Below are 21482 nucleotides of genomic sequence, written 5' to 3'. Positions count from 1 at the left end.
TTCAAAATCCTCAGCATGTGATAGAGATGTGAGTTATTATAAATCAGACACAAGCTTAAAAAATTCAACCTACCAAGTTGACTGACTTCATTGCTTTATCATTTAACTTGACCAATCAGAGTCATCAAAGCCATCTTTTGGATTATAGACACCAACAGTCTTAAACAGGCTTGGGTAAGAATTTAGCCAGGCTCCTCAGCACATCCACAACCGATTTTCCAATTTCCATCATCTTTCTATGTGGTAAGAAATGATGGTCTAGGTGGGGGTTAACCATCCTGGGTAAATAAGGAAGCAAAATCTATGGTATATTGAGTAATGTTGAAAAAAGTCATAGGATCATATCCATGGCTATATGAGTGGAATGATGTATGTCTTTTTCTAATGAGTAGTATATATCTTATACACACACTTTACGATGCATGCTAAGTAACTTCAGCTTTACTTTCTGCTTCGTCTTACAAAACTAATGGTAAATTATTTCTTTCTGTTCTTCTCACAGCTGAATTTTTATTCCTTTTGTGGGGTGTTTATCTCTGCTATGCAGTTCGGACAGTCCCATCAGCATTTCATGAGCCACGTTATATGGCTGTTGCAGTTCACAATGAGCTCATTATCTCTGCTATATTCCATACAATTAGGCAAGTGATCTGTAGATTGAGTACTTAACTATTTCATTTTGTTTTTCTGCTGTATCTTGGTTTAATTTAAATGTCAAAGAATGGATAGCTTTTCTAATGGAAAGATTTAAGAAAGATATGTATTATTTTTAAAGTTAAGGATTGGTTTAATTTTTCTTTTCCTACAAACGGGAAATGAACAATGTAGTTATACTCTTTACTCTAACTGATCAGTTTCTCCTGATGTGTCCATTGTCACCTTTCTCTTTGAAACCTGTCAATTCTCTTTCTATGTTGAAAATATATGTAAATCAATGGTTCAGTACAGTTAATGAACATTTTCAGGTTGATGAAGATGAACTATTGTTATCTATTTTCATGCATGTTCTGGATACTAGTTTGTAGCTCCAAAATTTTATTTGACAAGTATTTACATGCACATGTATTGGTTTGTATTCATTTGATTGCTACAGAAAAGAGCATCTTATTCAGTGTTAGAATGCACTAGTGTTGCAGAATTGGGCCTTATGAGCTGAACATAATGTACAGTTTTGTTCAGTGACACGTGAATTTCTTTTCTTAGAAGAGAATGTAGCCTGATTCTTCTTCCCTTGGTACTTCTACAGTGTCACTTCTACAGTGGTGGAAATAAAAGGGAGTTAGGTGGGAGCTATTCATTGTGAAGTGAACAAAGGGAAATTTCTATCAGTTATTTTATTAGGATTTGCCCCTTGTATATATTTGATAGTAGTTCAACATTTGAAAAAAAACTGAATGCAAGCTTCAATGTGGGGTTCAAAATGAATCTGCTGCAAAGCTGCCTAAAAGTTCCCAATTCTTTACTTTGGAGGACAGAAAGTGGTGATGAAAAAAATTCTTTCTCATTGTTTCACATATCTTGAAAATAGAGAAATAGCTGAAAAGGAAGATACTTTTAAAATGAAGGTTCTTAAGCATAGTATCAGATTTTTAGACATTGAAGCAATTTGAGAGGCCATCTGGTACAACTTTCTCATTTTACAAATAAGGAAACTGAGGCTTAGAGATGTTCAATGACTTGCCATAGTCTCACAGCCAGTCAGCGTCAGAAGCCAGATCTGAACCCAAATATACAAATGAATGGGCAGAAGGGCAAGCACACCATGCCCTGATAATCTCTAAGGCTCTCTCTAGCTCTAAGATTCTGTGAATCAGGTTTTGTTCAATGCTGACTGACAGCTGTACTTGCTTAGCTTGCTTCTGAGGCTTTGACTCTATAGCACCAAAAATTACCCACCAATTCCATTAAAAAATAAAATTGTGGTAAATCTAATTGCATGAGATATAAACAAAATTACCAATTGATAGAATTTTTCTTTTCCTAACCAATGATTTGCTGTTCAATGAAACAAACATCTATCATGCACCTACTATATGCAAGGCAGCTAAGTGGTGCAGTGGATAGAGTGCTGGGCCCAGAGTCAGAAAGACCCAAGTTCAAATCTAACCTCAGACCCTTACTAGATGTTTGACCTTGGGCAAGTCACTTCACCTCTGTTTGCCTCGTCTGTAAAATGGGTATAATGATAGCACCTACCTCATAGGGTTATTGTGAGGAACAAATGAGATAATAATTGTAAAGTGCTTAGCAATAGTCCTGGCACATAGTACGCTAACATATAAATGTTAGCTATTACCAACTATTTTGATTAAGACACTGTACTAGGTGTTGGAGTTTTGTTCAAAGATTAAAAATTACTTGGTCCCTGCCCTTAAGAGCTTGAGTAAACCTCATTTGTCTTCCAGCCTTTGTTTACCTGCTCAATCCTTCATTTCTACACACGATCAACATTTTTAAAATGTGTTTCAGAGCCTCCCAGACCCATAAGGCCACTTGTCTTCCAGTATACGGTATAGATAACACATCTTCCCTGTCCCTGCCAGAGAAAGCTGCATCAGTGGTTGAAACATGTCACCACAGTAGTCAGCAAGTGAGATGCTAAATAGCCAAAGGGAAACTCAGATATTTGCTTTGACAAACTTACATCAGATGAAATGAAGGACTCTACATTTATGACTCTCAATTTAACTGAATTAATGTTAAAAACTTAATTGGCTCAAATCTCAAGCTAGATGCCTCAGAGATTCACTTACTTGAATATATTACTCTCCTATTGGAAACATACATTCACATATAATATTCATTTTGTATATAATGCCTGGCACATAGAAGATCTTTTAGAAATGCTTATTGCTTGATTTTTTTCATAAGGTCATAATTTTCAATCTAGAAGGAAGCTTAGAGATCATTGAGTCCACTTTCACCTCATTTTATATATAAGGAAATAGGATCATAAAAGTTAAGTGACTTGCCTAATGTCATTCATGAGAAAGCAAGTCGGTCTAAACAATTAAAAATATTTCACACAAAAATAAATTAAATAACATTGATTGTATTTGTATTATGTGTTACAGATGAAAGACCATCACAATTTAAGAAAAAACGAGTGTACACATATGTGAGTTTAGGAAGCCATTTTTATTATGCGGATTACTTTACTACTCATAGACCACGTCCATATTTTCTGTAAAGTCCCAGAGTAGGAAGCAGAGAGCAAAAACAATTTAAATCTGGTCCTTTCATCTGAGTCATCTTTTCTAAGGATTGAGTGTGACTGAATGGTGTTTCTAATATAATGGACACAATTTCATTTTCTATTACTGCAACCAACACTTGTGTATCTTTGGGGTCTGTTTTAAAACTCATTATTATGGCTAGTCTGACCTCAAATCTTATGTGGATTTCTCCTATTCAAAATTTGAGATACATGGGAAGAAAGATGAATTTGGATCAAATTTCTTATTTCAGAAGGAATGGAGAAAATCATAACATATTCCATCCTACTCTCTCTTTTCATCCTGTCCTTCTCTGAAGTACTGATCCTACTTAACTTTGGGAAGGCTGGGGATCTAATTTTCTTCCCTGTTTCTTTACCACCCTAGCTAAGCATTTCTATAGTTTAGGCTCTCAGCCAAACCTGGAGTAGGATGAACTGAAGGACTCTAGCAAATATTTGCTGCTTAGTTGGGAAAGGGAAGCTCAGCAATTCATGACAGGAGCCAATCTTGACTTGAAATTTTTCTAAGTAGACTCTGCAATCTTCAAAGCCTGATTGTCATAGAAAGGAGACTTGTTTTATTGTCTTATTTGGTTATAGTAAGGATACTTGCATGAAATTCTTTATGAGCTAATATATAATTAAAAATTATATACATAAAATATATACATATATTTATATAGATAGATGTTTCCCTTAAAGAAATTTATTTTTAGTTCCATTGCTTTGCACAGTTAGAGAATATCTTGATCCATTATAGTTTAAGAATTTAACTGTAATCTCATTGTCTTTAGTATCAGAAATCATATCAGCTAGACCTCCAACATGACTAGGCATCTAAGTGTTACAGTGAATAGAGACTGGACCTGGAGTTAGAAAGACCTAGAATTCAAATCCTACTTCAGTCATTTACTCGGTGACCCTGGGCAAGTCACTTCACTTCTATGTGCCTCACTTTCCCCATCTGTACAAATGAAGTAAATAATAGCAATTAACTGCCAGGGTTGTTATAAGAATAAAACAAGATAATGTTTATAGAGCACTTGGCAAAGCCCAATATAAGTGCTGATTATTATTATGAATATGGAAGTCAAATTTCAGTAACTTCAGAGTTGTACATTATTGATAGTTTCTATTCCCAATTATAAATTCAGTGTCATGGCAAGCTAATGAAGAAGATAGAGCATTGGGCTCAGATAAACATGGGGGTAAGTTCAATATCTGACACATACTAGCTATAGAAATATCAGTAAGTCACATAACCTCTCAGTAGCCCAGGCAATTCTCTAAGATTATAAATTACATACAAGTTACAAGTCTGTCTTCATTGGAAATTTCCATACAAATTGTTTCCCACTCCTCCCTATTTCCCCAATGACATCAATAGAGGGTATGGCTTCCAAAGAATGATTTGACTTACACTATTTTGTAAAGTGACCTTACTCAGCAGATTCATATGGTAACAGTACATAGCAAGGAGTAATTCATCTCCACATGAAGAAAAATAAATATTCTCTCTGGTTTGAGTCATGTGCCCTTTATTTCATTATGGATGGGGAAAATGGTCATTTTGGTGACTTTTTTACTGATATGCCACATTATCTGTGCTGTGTCTTCTTATTCTCCTTTATTGTAGACTCAATGTATTGTCTAGACTTCAGCCAATGACCTGAAAGAATATTGTTCACTTAATCTAGGACATTATTTAAATGCCAAATATAGCATGCTCCGATCTAGAAAAAGATATCATTTGCTGAAAACTTATCATTAATGGTTATGATTATAATCCATTTAAATGTCTACAGCCATTATTCTTTATTAGCAAAAAAGCCACACTTTTCATCAGTTAGAGACAAAGATGGATATTACGATAATGGTTCTTTGTTCCTTTTGACTCGGTGACATACATATTTGTTCTTGGATTTTAATATCATCATTACTGAGAAGATGAATTGCACCTTCCTAAACATTTGAAGGAGTTACTGCACAGCCATAAGTCAGGTGGAGCAATGAAGCCTTTGCCATAGGCTGCCAAAATTTAAAGCACACAAAAATTTAATATTTGTGCTCTAGCATCATATATGCTAATAGTAATGAATTCCTCCTTCCACTCAGCTCAATTTCTTTGAATTATTTCTTGTATTGTGTTCACTTCATGAATTTCAAAGTCAGTTTGGTGTGAAGGAAAGTGTGCTAAATTGGGTTGGCCGACCTTGGAATCACTGGAGTTGAGTTTGAAGCCCAGTTCTGCCACTGTGTCATGTTGGACAAGGCCCATCACCTCTCTTGCCTTCAGTATATTCATCTATAAAATGTGGGAGTTGGACTAGGGTCCCTTCCAGTTCTAGAGTTAAGATTCTATAATCCTGTGAGAGCCAGATAAGGCTGCTTGCCCGGAAAATATGTTTTTGTTTCTTTCCCTAAGTGCCCAAATTGATAGCACTCTGTGTCGCTGAAAAGAATATCTAGGAGCCAAGAAGGCAATAAGAATTTTGTTACACCCAACCTTCTTGAATAAATGGGGTTGTATATAGAAATATTAAAAGGGGAGGTACAATGACAAAATTAATATTATTAAAACCATTCTGATTTTACTTAGGTATGGCAATCAGCTTTACTTTGTACTTGCAGCTGTTGATTTAACTTGAGAAATTTTCCCAAATTGTTATAGCAAATACTGCACACAAGCCAATGTCTCCAGTAGGTCTTTCCTGGATCATAACTGCATATATTTCAGGGGAAAAATCTCTTTTAAATATTTAAATTGAAATAAAAAACCTGGTTAACTGAAGTACTCAAAATCTCATTAAATATGGACTTTTAAAAAATCATGCAAATTGCAAGCCAGTAGTACATCCATTCATCTATTACATTGGTTGCCATTTAAATCTTTGGAAACACACAAATGCAGATAACCACCAGCTCTCTCACTGCTTTATTCTGATTAGCACTTTTCAATGACTTTAATTTAGTAAAGAATATTTTAATCAAGGAGTTATTTGGATTTGCTTTATTCTAAAATTGGCCATCCTTGAAAGCTGCTCATTTTGGAGTTTCTGAAACCACCAGTTAATAATACATAATTCATTTGCATTCTCTTTTGTTCCCCACCTTTACTTTGCAAATGCAACTGGGGCATAATATAATAGCATCCTCTGGAAAGTTAATGGCAAATTATAATATGAATTTTTTTCAAAAGTAAGAGATAATTGATGAATAAAATACCCTAATTTCCTATATTTATAAGAAAATTCTGCAAATATGCTTATGTTTGTCGAACTGTTTGTCGTTCTAAGATGAAGAAATTACCCATCAGAATCTTCTTTAAGTAGATTCCAACATGAATTGAATTTATAGACCAGATAGAGGGGAAAAGGTCATAAAGTGCTTAGCATCTTATGTCATAGTCTTGGTGATTGCTAATTCTATGTGTTGTTATTTCAGATTTGTTCTTGCTTCAAAACTTCAGTCTGACTGGATGCTGATGCTATATTTTGCACATACCCATTTGACTGTGACAGTCACCATTGGGTTACTTTTGATTCCAAAGGTATTTTTCTAACTTCTCTTTCTCTGGCAAAACAGGGCACTCAATGCTTTGAAGGAACTTAGAATGGTTTCTTTTCATTAAAATGTAGAACTAGAAGGGGGGGGTGCTATAATATTTTGTGGATTACTTCTAAAAGTCTTTTCACTGTGAACTAGAGACCTGACTACATCTGGATTTGCCAAGTATCAAAATTATTTTTGAAAAATTTTCACTTTGATAAAATCTACAATTAGTTTACCAAGGACATCTACCACATCTTGATGCCTTGTTAGATTTAAATTTGAGTGGATCCTAAGGAATTCTCCTTGATTTAGTCAATGAGATTTCTTTGAGAACTATTTCTAGGAATCCTTTTGAGCTTTTGTGTATCTCCTGTGGTTTAGAATGACTACATTTTTCTTAGAGCAAATGTAAACAAATATTTACACTAATATGTACACAGCACTACTATCAGAGGAGGTTACAGTATGATTCCAAGAGTTCTGAAATGCAGCATTGTTGTGTCATTGCACTTAGAGGAATTGGACAGACAAAAGGTTATGCTAGACCCCAAGGACAATTCTAACAGAGATGATACTTAGGACATTAGTTTCTTATCCCTTATCTCTATGGTCACAATGACTTAAAACTGGATCGGAACACTTGGGATTCAGATCTGGATTTGAAAAGCCCCAAAGTATATTCTCATGTGGTTTTAAAAAATGCTTTTCTGTTTCATACTTGAGACACCTTCAGTAGCAGAACTTTTTATGTCTTGGTCTATAATCATAACAATTGTTTTTAATGTTTATATTTTAAAAGTATGTAAAACCATTGAAACACATAATTATAGGGATTTGTGCAGATTGTAATTGAAAATTAGTGAGATTAATTTTTGTATATGGCCTATGAAAATTAGTATCTTAACTTTATGAGCAGAGCTTGCATACATGCCTAATCGAATTATGTTCCCCCAAGGATTAATAAAAAAGCTGGATGTGACATAGATAACTAATTGTAATGACTAGTTAGGCATTTAGCATTCTGTAGTTTTAAGGTACATTTGCATTTGTCAAATGCTTATTTTATTGTGGGCGTTACTATACTGACCAATTTTAGTATTGCAAAGGGGTTTCCCCTATTTAAAAGCCCTACTGTAACCCAGTTTCAGAGAATTGCTCTGAATTTAGAAGCAAGACAAGATTTTGCAGGATATTATGGAATGTATCTGCTCGGCAGTAGATTAATATGGCCATTCTTTTAGTTATCAGCTACAACAGAGATCTAACATTTTCAAAGCAACTCAGCTTATTGGGGAACAGAGTGAGTGATAAGAGAAAAATGAGAGTACTTCTCATCCTTAACACTAGCAATTTCACACACTGAGTAAAACAGCATTCTTCCATTAACCAGATGATGAAAAAGAGTCGAGATGAAGTGATAGAAATAGAAGGAAGTAGGAAGACTCAAACCTCAGTTCTACTATTTACTACCTGTGTCAACTTGGGAAAGTCCCATAACCTCTAAGAACTCCAGCTTTCTTGGTAATATGAGGAAACTGGATGAGGAGACCTCTAAAAACCTAAATATATGATTCTAGAAAAAATAGTATTCTATATAACTGTCTAATTGCAAAAGTATTTTTTCCCCCTCTTTCAATAAACAAGTGTTTTTTGAGTGACAATTGCAATGTGGCATAGTGGAAACAGTGCTGTATTTGGAGTTAAAGGTGCTCCTGGAATTGAATTCTAGTCTTGGGCAAGAAATGGAAGGTTTCTGGCCGTTATTTTGCTAGTCTATAAGAGGAAAGGGTTGGGCTAGATGACCTCAAAGGTCCTTTCTTGCTCTAAATCTCAACATGGAAGCAGCACAGGACAGTGGAAAGAACACTGGCTCTAGAGTCAGAGAACCTGGGTTCAAATCCTGCTTCTGGAACTTACTATGCAACCTTGGACAAGTCGCTTAACATCTGTGGGCCTCAATTTCCCCTTTTACAAAAGAGGGGTTTGGACTAGATGGTCTCCAAGCTCTGGACATTTTCAATATCACAGCCCAATGATGATGCTGTGGGCGATATACTGTAGGAGACATTGAGACAGGCATAGTGACTGACATATAAATTAGAGGCGTGTCCCCAAGGAGCTGGTTAAGAAGACACGCTATAGACACATGAAAAGAGAACAAATAATGCATAGCAGTATTGCGTACAGCTTATGTGTCAGATGAGTGGCTTATCGAGGTAAGTGAAAGTGGAATTTAGAGGAGGGCTAGATCATTGCAGGCTATTCAGGGCAGGCTCCATTCAGTTGGGGATTAAGAAATGAGTGAGGATGGGAAGTGCTAGGAGGACAGGGGAGCAACATGAAGAAAGGTTCAGAGGCACCTTAAGTCAAGGTCCAGAGATTTTGAGACCAGTCTGTCTGGACTAAAGGATTATATAGAACAGTCAAAGATGAGATTGGGAAGGCAGGTTGCCCCAATCCACATAAGATTCAGGAATTTGGATTTTATCCTACCAGCAATGGGGAGCTAGTGATGGGTTTAGAGCAGCTGGGTGACTTGATGAAAGTGTTATTTAAGCTTTTCTCTCAACAGTTGTTTCCCATATGCAACCTCAGGAATATTAATTGGAAGGAATAAAGTGTATACTCAATGTGAAATCTCTAAAAATATCTCTAAAAAAAAACATTTTGGGGGATAAAAGGTAGCCTGTCCCTTAGCTCTCAAATCCCTTTTTCTTAATTGGCACTTTTCTGCTTTTAAAATAATATTAATACTAGATGGCAAGATATTTTGTCATTTATGTTTTTCCTCCCAGCAAATGTGATGACATTTTGAGAATTTAGATTTTATCCTGACTGGAGGACTTGGGAAACACTATCAGCATTGCAAATCACGTTTTTACACTAAGCCCAAGATGAGTAATGATTTATACTGGGCAAATACAACAGAACGTTGGACCCATTTTCTATACTCTGTGTTTCTCTCTGTAACAGGGAAGAGGCTGAACCCCGTTTTTGTACTGCTACATTTTGCTTCATACTTCCAAGCCTGGCTTTGTGATGAATGGACTTTCATTCCTCTGAGCCTATTGACTCATTCCCAATACATCAGTGGGAGTTTATGAGATTACCATTGGTGCAATTTGGACCCTGGTTTTTAAATCTTCTTAAGAGCAGGGTTTTTTTTTTCCTTTTTGTATAGACCGGTGATAGAAAAAGTTCCTCCACCAATGAAGATTGGCAACTTGTCTATAATTTAAAATCTGCTATAACATCATAACCTTATAATTTACCACTTAGAGACTTGCCCCAGACATTGATAGGTTAAGTGTCTTACCAAGGTTTATGTGGTTAGTATGTGTCAGAGGCAGGTGTTGAAACCCAGATCTCGACTCCAAGGCCGGCCCTCTCCGTGGATAAAAGTCACATGCATTGCATCCTTGGGACTATGATACATGATCAGAGATCTGATCACGAAGCCAGGAGAACTTGGGTTCAATTCCTGTCTCTGAAAAATACCAGCTGTGTGTCACTCAGCAAGGTTAATCTCTCTGTACCCTAGGCAACTTTCTAAGAATATTAAGTTGGAGAGAAGGTGCCATCTTGCATTGGTAAAGAGGGTTTCATCATCTAGGAATTTCCTTTACCAATGAAATCACATCCCATCACTATCTTCTATGTAAGAATATATATGAATACATTATATATGAATACATTAATAGATCTTTAACACCTATATCATATGTGCGTATATATGTGTGTGTATACACTGTATGTATAAAAATATCTCTTCTAGTGACTTTGCTGACATGCTGTTCTTTTTTTTCTTTTAAATCTAAACTCCATTTACTAGTTGAAAGCATAAAGAGAGACTCACAGTAGTCCTAGCTGATTTTCCTCTAAATCCTCTCACCTACTCACTTACTTACTCATTCCTGTTTTCTCACATCCAGTCATCACATATTGTAGATAATCTGTCTCAGAAAAACCTCATTGGCCCACGGTTACCCACATAGTAAATGCTCAATAAAGATTTGCTAGTGTGATTTCACCAGACATTAACATCTCATGTAATTATTTACTTTTATCTTTCAGTCTGTGGCTTCTTTTCTTGGCTAAGGCATTTGACTAATGCAGGTACATTTAAGGGTTGGAGCTTTGCACAGAATTGTGGAATTTTAGAAATTAAATGAGGGCAAGAATGAGAGAGAGAGACAGACAGAGAGAGAGACAGAGAGAGAGAGAGAGAGAGAGAGAGAGAGCACTCTCACTCATCTAGTACAATACCCTAAATTTGCAGTTGAGTAAAAAGAAGTACAAAGTGACTTGTCCCAGATGACACCAATAGCCAAGCCAGGATTGTAACCATTGCCCATGGGCCTCCGGGTCAGCAGCACTAAATTTATATTGCTGATATTGCCACAGCTGTGGGTTGTAGGTGAATTTTGTCCTTTATTTTATTAAAACTCTATGTTAAAGACTGATGTTAAACTCAGATGATATTCATCCTTAATTTGATGGACAATAGGAAGACCCTTATCTCCCCTCCTCAGGCACCACAATATAGCATTAAAGATTCATTCCTTTAAGTTTGTTTTCCTCTATTACTTAAAACATAAATAATCATAAGAGGAGCAGTTAGGTGGCACAGTGGTTAGAGTACCCAGCCTGGAGTCAGGAATACCTGAGTTCAAATCTGATCTCACACATTTACTAACTGTGTGACCTTGGGCAAGTCACTTAACCCTGTTTCCTCATTTGTAAAATGATCTAGGGAAGGAACAGGCAACTCCCTGCAGTATCTTTGTTAAGAAATCTCAAAAGGGGTCAAGAAGAATTGGGCAAAACTGAAAATGACTGAAGAACAACAACAGCATATCCCAAGAAGGAGACTATATCTTTAATAACTCCCATTAACATCTCAGCAAATCTTAAGATTCACTTTCCTTCTGCCAAGAAACCCTGGGTAAATAAGAGCACTAAGGTCCAGGAAGAAGGAATGCACAGAAGTTTAGATAAGGCTCTCCCTGACAAACATCAAGGACCAAATTTTCATCAGTGTGGGAATACCAAGTAACTTGTCCAGATTCACATAATACTAAGTGACAGTGTTGGGATTTGAACTGAGGTCCTGTGACTCCAAGTTCAGTTCTCTTTCCATCATACCACACTGCCAACCCTGAGGCACCTAAGCACAAGTATTGTGCATTTTGGAGGATCATGGGAACATACAATTGAGGCCAGAAGGGTCCCTGAAAGTTAGTCTAACCTACTCATTTTTCAGGTGAAATGTGAAGCAAGTTGTCCAGAGACACACAGGTGACCTCATTCACTACCCTTGATTCAAATCCAGGTTCTCTGATACCAAATCAGTATTCTTTCCTACTACTTATAGCTCACCCTAACTTCTCAAAGAACTTTTTGTATTATTCTTCAATTTGGAGTCAAATAAATACCTCATGTTTACTCCTTGTTGCAGTTTTCACATTCAAGCAATAATCCAAGAGATGATATAGCAACAGAAGCATATGAAGATGAACTTGACATGGGCCGGTCAGGATCGTACCTGAACAGCAGTATCAATTCAGCTTGGAGTGAGCACAGTTTGGACCCTGAGGATATTCGGGTAACCCTGGTCTTTATCTTTTCCATATTTTAGTTCAAGTCAATGTATATGGCAACTACCAATCTTTAAGAAGAAAAGAATGTATGTCAATTTGTTTGGGCACATAGGTCAATTTGTTTGAGCATATATGTATTAACAATTTCTTTTTTTCTAAATAAAAGTTATTTTATTTAAATACATAATTTTGATCAAATTTAAGTAAATGAAAAAAAATTAATAGTACAAAGCAGCATGAGATTAGGGACCAAATGACTGGTGTAAACAGAAAATGCTCTAGGAGTTCAGAGAGAGGATAAAAATCACTTGTAGCCTAGGTGGTCTGGGAAGACTTCACAGAGCAAACAGAATTGGAGATTCACTTCCAACGATGAGTAGAACGAAAATCATCAGAGAATAATACAAACACTTGCAAATCTCTCCCTCTCTCTCTCTCTTCTCTCTCTCTCTCTCTTTGTCTCAACAGTACAAAAAAACCCTTTCTTTTTCTTTTTTAGAATAATGTGATTCATTATGCTTCATTCAAAAATCATTTATTTTTTAAAATCCCTGTGTTTGATCTAGGGTATAAATAAAATGTTAGTAATTAATTTCATCACATAACTAACTAGCCAAACATAGGAATTTCTTTATTTTAAAGGTACTTTTTTTTTTCCAAAATCAAAATAGATAAAATAACAATCAAATGACTGGTCATCTCAATCAGTGACGATAACATCTTTTCAGCTGGATCCATGTTTCTTTGCATGTATGTTTTTAAATGTTGAAAATAGTAACATGACAGGTTTTCTGTCTTTATTTTTTGTATTTTTTTAAATTTTAAACTTAAATACAAAATAAGAAAAGAAAAATAAACAAAATTAAATACTAAACTAAAATAATACAAAAGAAAAAAACATTGTCATATGTACAGCAGAATGTGAGGGAGGATTCAAAGTATACAGCAATAAATTTCCATTTCAAGAAAGCCTATGTAATAAACACCACACATTGTGTTGAGAGCTATCCGTCTTTGCTTTCTTGTAAGTTTTCTTTTGTTCTCTCTGTGCACTTTTTACTTTGTTTTTCCTCCCTTCCTCCCCCCACTCCAGAAGGCTACAATTAAGCATGGAGATATATACATGTATATATGTATACACATACACACACACATACATATATGTGTATATATACATATACATATATGCATATATAAAAAGGTATACATATTCATAGGTATACTGAGATATTTATAATCATACTCATATACAGACATATACAATCATATGCGAGACGTAAGACCGTACTATACTTATTTGTCCTTGGTCTCTCTGAGAGTGTATAACCTCTTCCTTCATAAGTCCAAGTCTTTCCATACTTTTCCAAGTGCACCAAGTCATCATTTTCTATACCACAGCAATATTCCAACATTATACTGTCTAGTTGTTTTAAACAGTCCAAAATAATGCTGATGAATATGACTGAAATGTAGTGTAGTCTCCCTATTTTTCTCTTTTGATTAAATCTATTTTAACCTTAACTTTGTCTGAGATCATGATTACCACTCCTGCTTTTTTCTTAACAAATTATACTCCTGATCTTTATTTTATGTTTGTATGCATCTCTTATTTGCTATTCCTCCTGACTCTTCTACTTTACTTCTGCCTACTGTCTTACCCTCCTATTGCTTAACCCACACCCTCCAAGGATCCCTCCCTTATCCTCCCATTCCCATTAATCTAAACACCCTTCTATACTCCCCTTTAACCTTTTCCTTCATCCTTCCCTCTAAAGATACCTCCCTTTCCCTCTCCCCCTCCCTATCCCCTTAGTACTTTATTTGTTTCTGAATTGAGAAAACTTTTATACTTTTCTGGATATATATGTGTTTTTGCCTCTTAAACCCATTCCTGAAGAAAGTAGGTTTCCAGAACTACTTGCCCTTCTCCTCCATCTAATTCCTCTGTCTCAGTTTTTCCTCTCGCGCCTCATTTGTGTAAGGTAATTGCTCTTTTTACAATTCCTAAATGGTTTTACTTTTTAAAATCATATCATTGGGTCTACCCCAATCTTTGTTATGAACTACCCAATTACCAATAACTATCTTAGACATATATTTTATATTTCCTCATAAAAAAGATAAACATGAGGCAGCTAGGTGGCGCAGTAGATAAAGCTCTGACCCTGCAGTCAGGAGGACCTGAGTTCAAATCTGACCTCAGATCAAACACTTGACACTTACTAGCTGTGAGACCCTGGGCAAGTCACTTAACCCCAATTGCCAAAAAAAAAAAAAAGGTAAACAGTCTGTCCTTATTGAGTCCCTTGTAAATAGTCTTTGGTATGTATCTGATATTTCTCTTGGCGTTTGTATGTCAAATCTATTAAGTTCAGGTTTTTTTTTTTCATTTAACAAAATCCTGAAAGTCTAACAATTCATTGAATATCCTTTTTTTTTCATTCAAATTTATGCTTAGCTTTTCTGGGTATAATATTCTTGGCCAGAACCCCAGTTCTTTTGCTCTTTGATATATAGTGTTCCAAGACTCATGGTCTTTTAGTATCATCACTGCTAGATCTTGTGTGAGTCTAATTGTGGCACTGTCATATTTAAATTGTTTTTTTCTTGTTGCTCATAATATTTTATCCTTGAGCATGGGGTTTTAGAATTTGATTATGGTATTCTTGTGGATTTTCCTCATAGGATGTCTTTCAGGTGGTGATCAGTGGATTTTTTCTATTCCTACTTTTTCCTCTTGTTCTAATACTTAATTTTCCTTAACTATTTCATGTATTATTGTTTCAAGATACTTTTTTGATCATAGCTTTCAGGTAGTCTGATTATTCTTGTTTTCCCTTCTTGATCTGTTCTCCAGATCAGTTTTTTTCTTACCAGATGTTTCACATTCTCTTCTATTTTTTCATTTTTTATATTTAGTTTTATTATTTATTTTTATTTATTTAATTTATGGGCTCTTATGACTTCATTGACTTCCCTTGGCCCAATTCTGGTTTTCAAGGAGTCATTTTCTTCCTTAAGATTCTGGATCTCCTTTTCCAATTGGTTGACTTTCTTTTCATAATCTTGTTTTTCTTGGATTCTTCTTTTTTTTTTTAGTTTTTCCTCAATTTCTCTCATTTGATTTTTAAAGTCTTTTTTAAGTTCTTCTATGAATTCTTTTGGGGGCAGGTGACCATTTGACATTACTCTTTGAGGTAGAAGAGGGTTTTTTTGCTTCAGTATCCTCCTCTGAAGATGAACCCCAGTCTTCTCTATTCCCATAGTAACATTCTGTGATTGAGTTCCTTTTTTCCTTTGCCTGTACATTTTTGTTTTGTATTTGTAGCAGCTTATTATTTTTTTTTGTAATCACCTCTAGCCCTGAGGGATGGGGGATGGGGGATGGTGCCTCTGGCCTCAGAGCCTCCTTCAGTTCTCCCCTCTGGCCTGGAACTGAAATTAAAACCTCCAGCCTCCAGTAAGTGTCCACAGCCAGCGGCATCCTTGCCCCACTGCTTCTGCACTCACCAGATGTGTGCTGGTTCCCTTTTGCCCAGAGTCGCATGTCTACAGCACAGCTGGGACTGGTGCTCCTTGTCAGTAGAGGTTCCCTCAATCTTCCTGGGCTCAGACACCCAACTCCCTCACTGTCCCGGGGATAAAAGTTCCCGTGGCTGGGGCGCCTGCAGACTTCCAACCCCGCTAACCCTTGCCACTTGTTGTTTAAGCAGAACTAGCCTGGAGGTGGTTATTCTTCACAGGGGCCAAACCTTGTTCTGGGATTTTTCTTCAGATCTTCAGATTGTCCCAGGGGGACCACTTTTCTGCCCCTAGTCTTATTTCTTTTTACTACTCTATGTCAGCCCTGAAGTGCTATTTTATCTCTCTTGTGGGTGAAATCTGGAGAGCTTGGAATTTCCTGACCTACTCCATCATCTTCTCAGAATGCTCTGTCTTAGCATGTATTTATTCACCACACACAATGCCAAAATATCAAGAAAATGTGCATTGTCATTGGTTTCAACCCAGCAGAAAATTTTCTGCTTCAAAATTTATTTTATTTTTAATTTATGGAAATTCAGAAATTTCTAAAGAAAGAGTTTTTCCATGGTAAATATTACTATATTGTAACCCAGTTGTATCATTTGGCAAAATCATTTTAATAACCAAGTTAGTCCCCAAAAAGACCAACTGGTTTTTGATTGATTTGACAAATATTTTATGTGACTTGACCATCAGAATTTATACATGTACACATTACCATTATCAGAATACATACCCCTTCAGGGCATGGACTATTAAATCTTTGTCTTTTTATCCCTAACATCTAGTATGGTACCTAGCACATAATATGTATTAATCAACACATTTTTAAGTGCCTACTATGTGACTGTACAAAGATAAAAGTGAAATAGTCTTTTCCTTAAAGCAGCTTATATTCTACTGGATGAGATGTAATGGGGTGTGGAGGGGAGGAACTAGCAACTATGGGAATCAGGAAAGGCCTCAAAAAGAAGAAAGCACTTGATCTGAGTCTTGAAGGGGTTTAGAGATTTTAACAGGAAGAGATGAGGAGGCAGAACATTTTCCACTCATGGGAGATGTTCAATCCAATTCAATAAACATTTATGAAGCACCTACTATGTGCCAGGCACAGTGCTAAGTGCTGGGGATATGAATAATAAAAAGAAAGGCAATCTCTGCCCTCCAAGAGTTTACAATCTAAAGGGGGAGACAATACCCAAAAGGAGGTGGGAAAATAGTGGGGGAGACACTAGGCGAGACATTAGGTTTCAACTAGAGTTGAAGCCAGGCAGAGCAGCATTTGTAAAGTGGAATGATCCATATCCAATGTAAAGTTGATGATGGGAATTGTGTCATGTGTGGGAAAAAAAAAAAACAAGAAAGCAAGTTCAACTAGACTTGTATAAAGATGCTAATAAATACTTGCTGATTTTTAAAATTCTTATTTATAGTTACATGAACTTATTAAGTGTTTCTTCTGGCCAAACACTGTTCTAAGCATGGGGGATGGAAAGAATTAAAAAGAGATTGTTCTTGTCCTCAAGGACCTTATTCATTGAATAGTGGAAGAGAACACACATAGAGAGAGGTGGCCAAAATGAAGTTTCATTCTGTGGAGGGAAAAAGTCAGCAAGTCGGGGCAAAGAGAAGATGAAATGGCTTTGACAAATGTCTGGATGACTTGTCTGGTGTCAAGGATGAGGCTATAGATATAGTGGGCTGGTTTGAACACATCTAGTCCCCCAAAATTGGATAGGGCCCTGGCCAGGATCTCTAAAAAGAAATGGATTAATTTTCTAATGGTCCAGGGCATGGATTCAGGAAAATCCTTCCCAGCAGGTCCAGGGTGAGGGGTGCTGGACCTGATGGGGAGAAGCAGCTTAATAGCAATAGACAGATGATGAGATGGCCTGGATAAATGGATGAATGGATGGATACGATGTGAAGGTGAAAACTGGCCTTGTGTCCAGGGGCTGTCAGGAGATATCTCATTATATTAAATATTATATCTTATTGTCAGACGGGTAGGATGGAGGGCCATATTATGAAGAATTGGTCATGTCAGGCTATGATAACCACTAGTGGAAGAATTTTGCTTCTGGGCAGATGATCTGCTGTGTAATTACTTAGTATTTTTGAAACCTTTTCAATCTGACCTAAATCAAGCATCTTGGGAACCGCTTTCTGAATAACTTCATAATTTGTCCAAAGAAGTGCTTGGTTATGTCTTATCAATAAATCCATAATGTGGTAGTCCAGATTCAATCCTGAACATAGTAATGACAAATCCAAAGTAGGTGCTCAATGAAAAATGAGTATGGAATATATGTCATGTGAGGTCTTAGACTATTTTTCTTTTGAAGGTCAGTCTCTAACTAAACACAAATTTGTAATAGAACCATATAGTAGAAAAAAAAAAGGAATAAGGTGTTTTGTTCAGATGCTATTTTCTTACAATGTTCAGATCTATCTAATTTGACTCACACTTATTGTCCTGTTTAGTTGACTGCCTTCATTTTGTAACCCTCTGGTTTTTCTCTTTTCTCAGGATGAGCTAAAGAAACTCTATGCTCAGCTGGAAATCTATAAAAGGAAGAAGATGATCACAAATAATCCACACCTCCAGAAAAAGCGGTGCTCAAAAAAGGGCCTTGGCCGTTCCATCATGAGGCGCATTACCGAGATCCCGGAAACAGTCAGCAGACAGTGCTCTAAGGAGGATAAGGAGGTCACGGACCACAACGCAACCAAAAATGCCGTCATTGTGAGGAAAAACCCCCAAGAGTCGTCCAGTGGCATTGTAAAGGCAAAGGAAGAGTCTCTGAAAAACCGGGTCTTCTCCTTAAAAAAGTCCCACAGTACTTATGATCATGTTAGAGACCAGTCAGAAGAGTCCAATAGCATCCCAACAGAAAACGAAGTAGAGACCACAGAGAACTCTCTACTGGACTCCCTTCCAGGTAAAAAAATCAACAAGAGGGTTACAGAAAACATGGAGGCTTCATCCACTGAGTCAGTCCCTTTGGTGTGTAAATCAGCAAGTGCTCACAACCTCAGCTCAGAAAAGAAGCCCGGACATCCGAGAACATCTGTGTTACAAAAGTCACTCAGTGTTATAGCAAGTGCCAAGGAGAAGACTCTTAGTTTGACTGGGAAAACATCAATTCAAGGCCTAGAGGAAAATGATAAATCCCCCAAACCACCACTCAAAGGCAAAGAGTTCAACCAAAAACATTCCAACCCTGATAAAATGGAGACTAAAGATTCTGCCTGGAAAAATCCCACTCATTCTGAAGAACTAAGGAAACCCCCAAAATCTGGAATTATGAAACAACAGCGGGTGAGTGCACCCACTGCCAATTCTGAAATAGGCCTAGGCTTGCTAAAGGATAACTTCGACATTGGGGAAGTATGTCCTTGGGAGGTTTATGACTTGACACCAGGTCCTGTGCCTTCAGAATCGAAAGTTCAGAAACATGTGTCTATTGCAGCTTCTGAAATGGAGAAAAACATCCCTCCCCATCCAAAGGAGAAATCTCAGCACAAGCCTAAACTCAATGAAGGCTATCAGCAATCCAATCAAAAAAGTGTTGACAAGGCTGAAGTGTGCCCTTGGGAGAGCCCAGAACAGTATGTTTTTGAAGAAGAAAAACAGCATTTGAATGCTAAGACTCACTTTCTCCCTGGGGGTGGGAAAGGTGAAAATGGCGGTCAACATCCTTCAGCCAAGGTTTGTGTGGGTCAATATGATGAACTGCCTTCAAACGTTGTAGCATCAAAAGCAGAGCAAGAAAATACCAACCAAATAGGAGACCAGAAAAAAACTCCATCTTTCTCTGAGGGAAACATGCTTTCATCTGCCTCCTTTAACTCAAGTAATAACTTTCAGCAGCCTTTAACATCCAGAGCCGAGGTGTGTCCCTGGGAGTATGCGACCCCAGGCTTACCAAATGCTGAGAGAAATGTAGCCACGTTGGCCTCTTCTGCTTTAAGTGAAAATAACACACCAACACCCCGCAAATAAGAGGTTTGGGACACTTTCAAAGTGTAGCATGCCCATAAAGGAATGTTGTGAAAAAAGAAAAGAGAAAAGAAGAAACCCTGATGTCACTATCCACTAAAGAGTAGGAGGGTCAGAGAATTCCCAAGGAGAACTTGTTAATCAAGGAGGGACAATGGAAGACAATAAGGTTTCAACCAGGGTAGAGGAGTTTGGAGTTGGAGATATGGAAGATACCTTGGGAACAAATACCAGAGTGACAATTTTCCCACTTCTCTCCCCTCCCCACCTCTAAAAGAATTTCCTTAATAATCTAGAGAAAAGGTGCAAATACAAGATGTCCCAAAAGTCTTAGTGCAGTTTTAACACAAAGGTTTTGGGGATACTATGTATTTAAAGGAAATGTTCGTTTAAGGTTTGCTCTTCCCCATCCCCCATTGAAATTTACCTTTGAAGATACAAATGGAGGGAATTCTAAATCATATAGAAAGTGTTTGGTAAAAAATTAAGAAATGAAGAAAAGTTATATCCTTGAGCAGCTGACTGAAATGAACTTTTCACTTTACTCATTTAACCTTGATAGCACTGCTAACTTAATGCATCCCAAAAATACATTTTATATTACTGATTGCTCTCATTTTCTTATAAATGTATGTTTCGGTACATTGTTGTGTCTCATATTCAAGCATTCCAGATCGTATAATTTTTGCAAATAACTTTGATATTATGTGACACAACAACATGTTTATGCAATCTTCAGGTACTCAATTGTCATTGCACCTTACAACATACCTGCTATCTACAACTTTGGTTCATTTTTAGAAGTTCAGCAAGCTTTCCCTGGCTTGGGAGGCCATAATTTGGTATGAGAAAATTCTTTGATTTAGGCTGTGATTTATCTTGTGAATTTGGGTTTGACTCTTTTTCACATTCTTGTTTGATATGGTATTATTCAAGGTTTTTATGCAGATAAGTTACTTGTTTTGCACTTCTATGTTAGCACTCAGAAGCTCTACTGATACTGGCGATCAAGTGGTCCTAATTAGCTGTATATTTCAATGAGTTAAGGACAACTTATCCATTGTTTGTTACAAGCCAGACATTAAACCAATTGTTCTGGTTAATCGTCAATCATTGTTATTTTTCTCAGTATTTCATACTTAGCATCCCTATCGAAAGGAAGAGCTAAGGGTGAGGAAAATATGCTTTAAATTATTATTTTTTTTTTTGGAAAGAGTAGATTCTAAGGAATGACATTATTCTAGTTCTAGCTACACTATACAACCAGGGAATCTGCCTTTCAGAGGAAAGACATGGAGGTGTTCCCTGATAGCACTTTCAAGTGATTATTTTTTTAAACAACTGCTAAGAAAAATTGGGTTTGCATCTAGATAATTTCGTGGATATTTTTGGATTATGCATATTGAATGTAAAGTCAATTCACCTTATAGACTTTAGATTCCCTTATTGGTTCAGGTAGGAATACCACTTCTTAAGTTCAATCTTAGGTTCAGAACCCTATCTACTTTAATTGCAACAAGGTGATGTTGGTCCTTCATTCTCTTAAACACTGGGAAAGTTCCATATCCCGTGGCTTCCCATTGTA

The 21482-nt window shown here is 36.7% G+C and overlaps 1 protein-coding gene across 1 annotated transcript in view; it reads left to right on the top strand.

Moving 5' to 3' along the window:
* Positions 1-19900, top strand: part of GPR158 (G protein-coupled receptor 158) — a 413352-nt gene extending 393452 nt beyond the window's left edge. Inside the window, exons 8-11 of the mRNA XM_027841527.1 lie at positions 503-641; positions 6662-6767; positions 12228-12374; positions 18425-19900. Coding sequence (XP_027697328.1) covers positions 503-641; positions 6662-6767; positions 12228-12374; positions 18425-19900 — 1868 coding nt within the window. The remainder of the gene's footprint in view (positions 1-502; positions 642-6661; positions 6768-12227; positions 12375-18424) is intronic.
* Positions 19901-21482: the final 1582 nt, after the last annotated feature.

The sequence above is a fragment of the Vombatus ursinus genome, unplaced genomic scaffold (assembly GCF_900497805.2).
Source record: "Vombatus ursinus unplaced genomic scaffold, bare-nosed wombat genome assembly UNPS02014861.1, whole genome shotgun sequence".
Taxonomy (NCBI): Eukaryota; Metazoa; Chordata; class Mammalia; order Diprotodontia; family Vombatidae; genus Vombatus; species Vombatus ursinus.
This window is presented reverse-complemented; position numbering and strand designations above follow the sequence as displayed.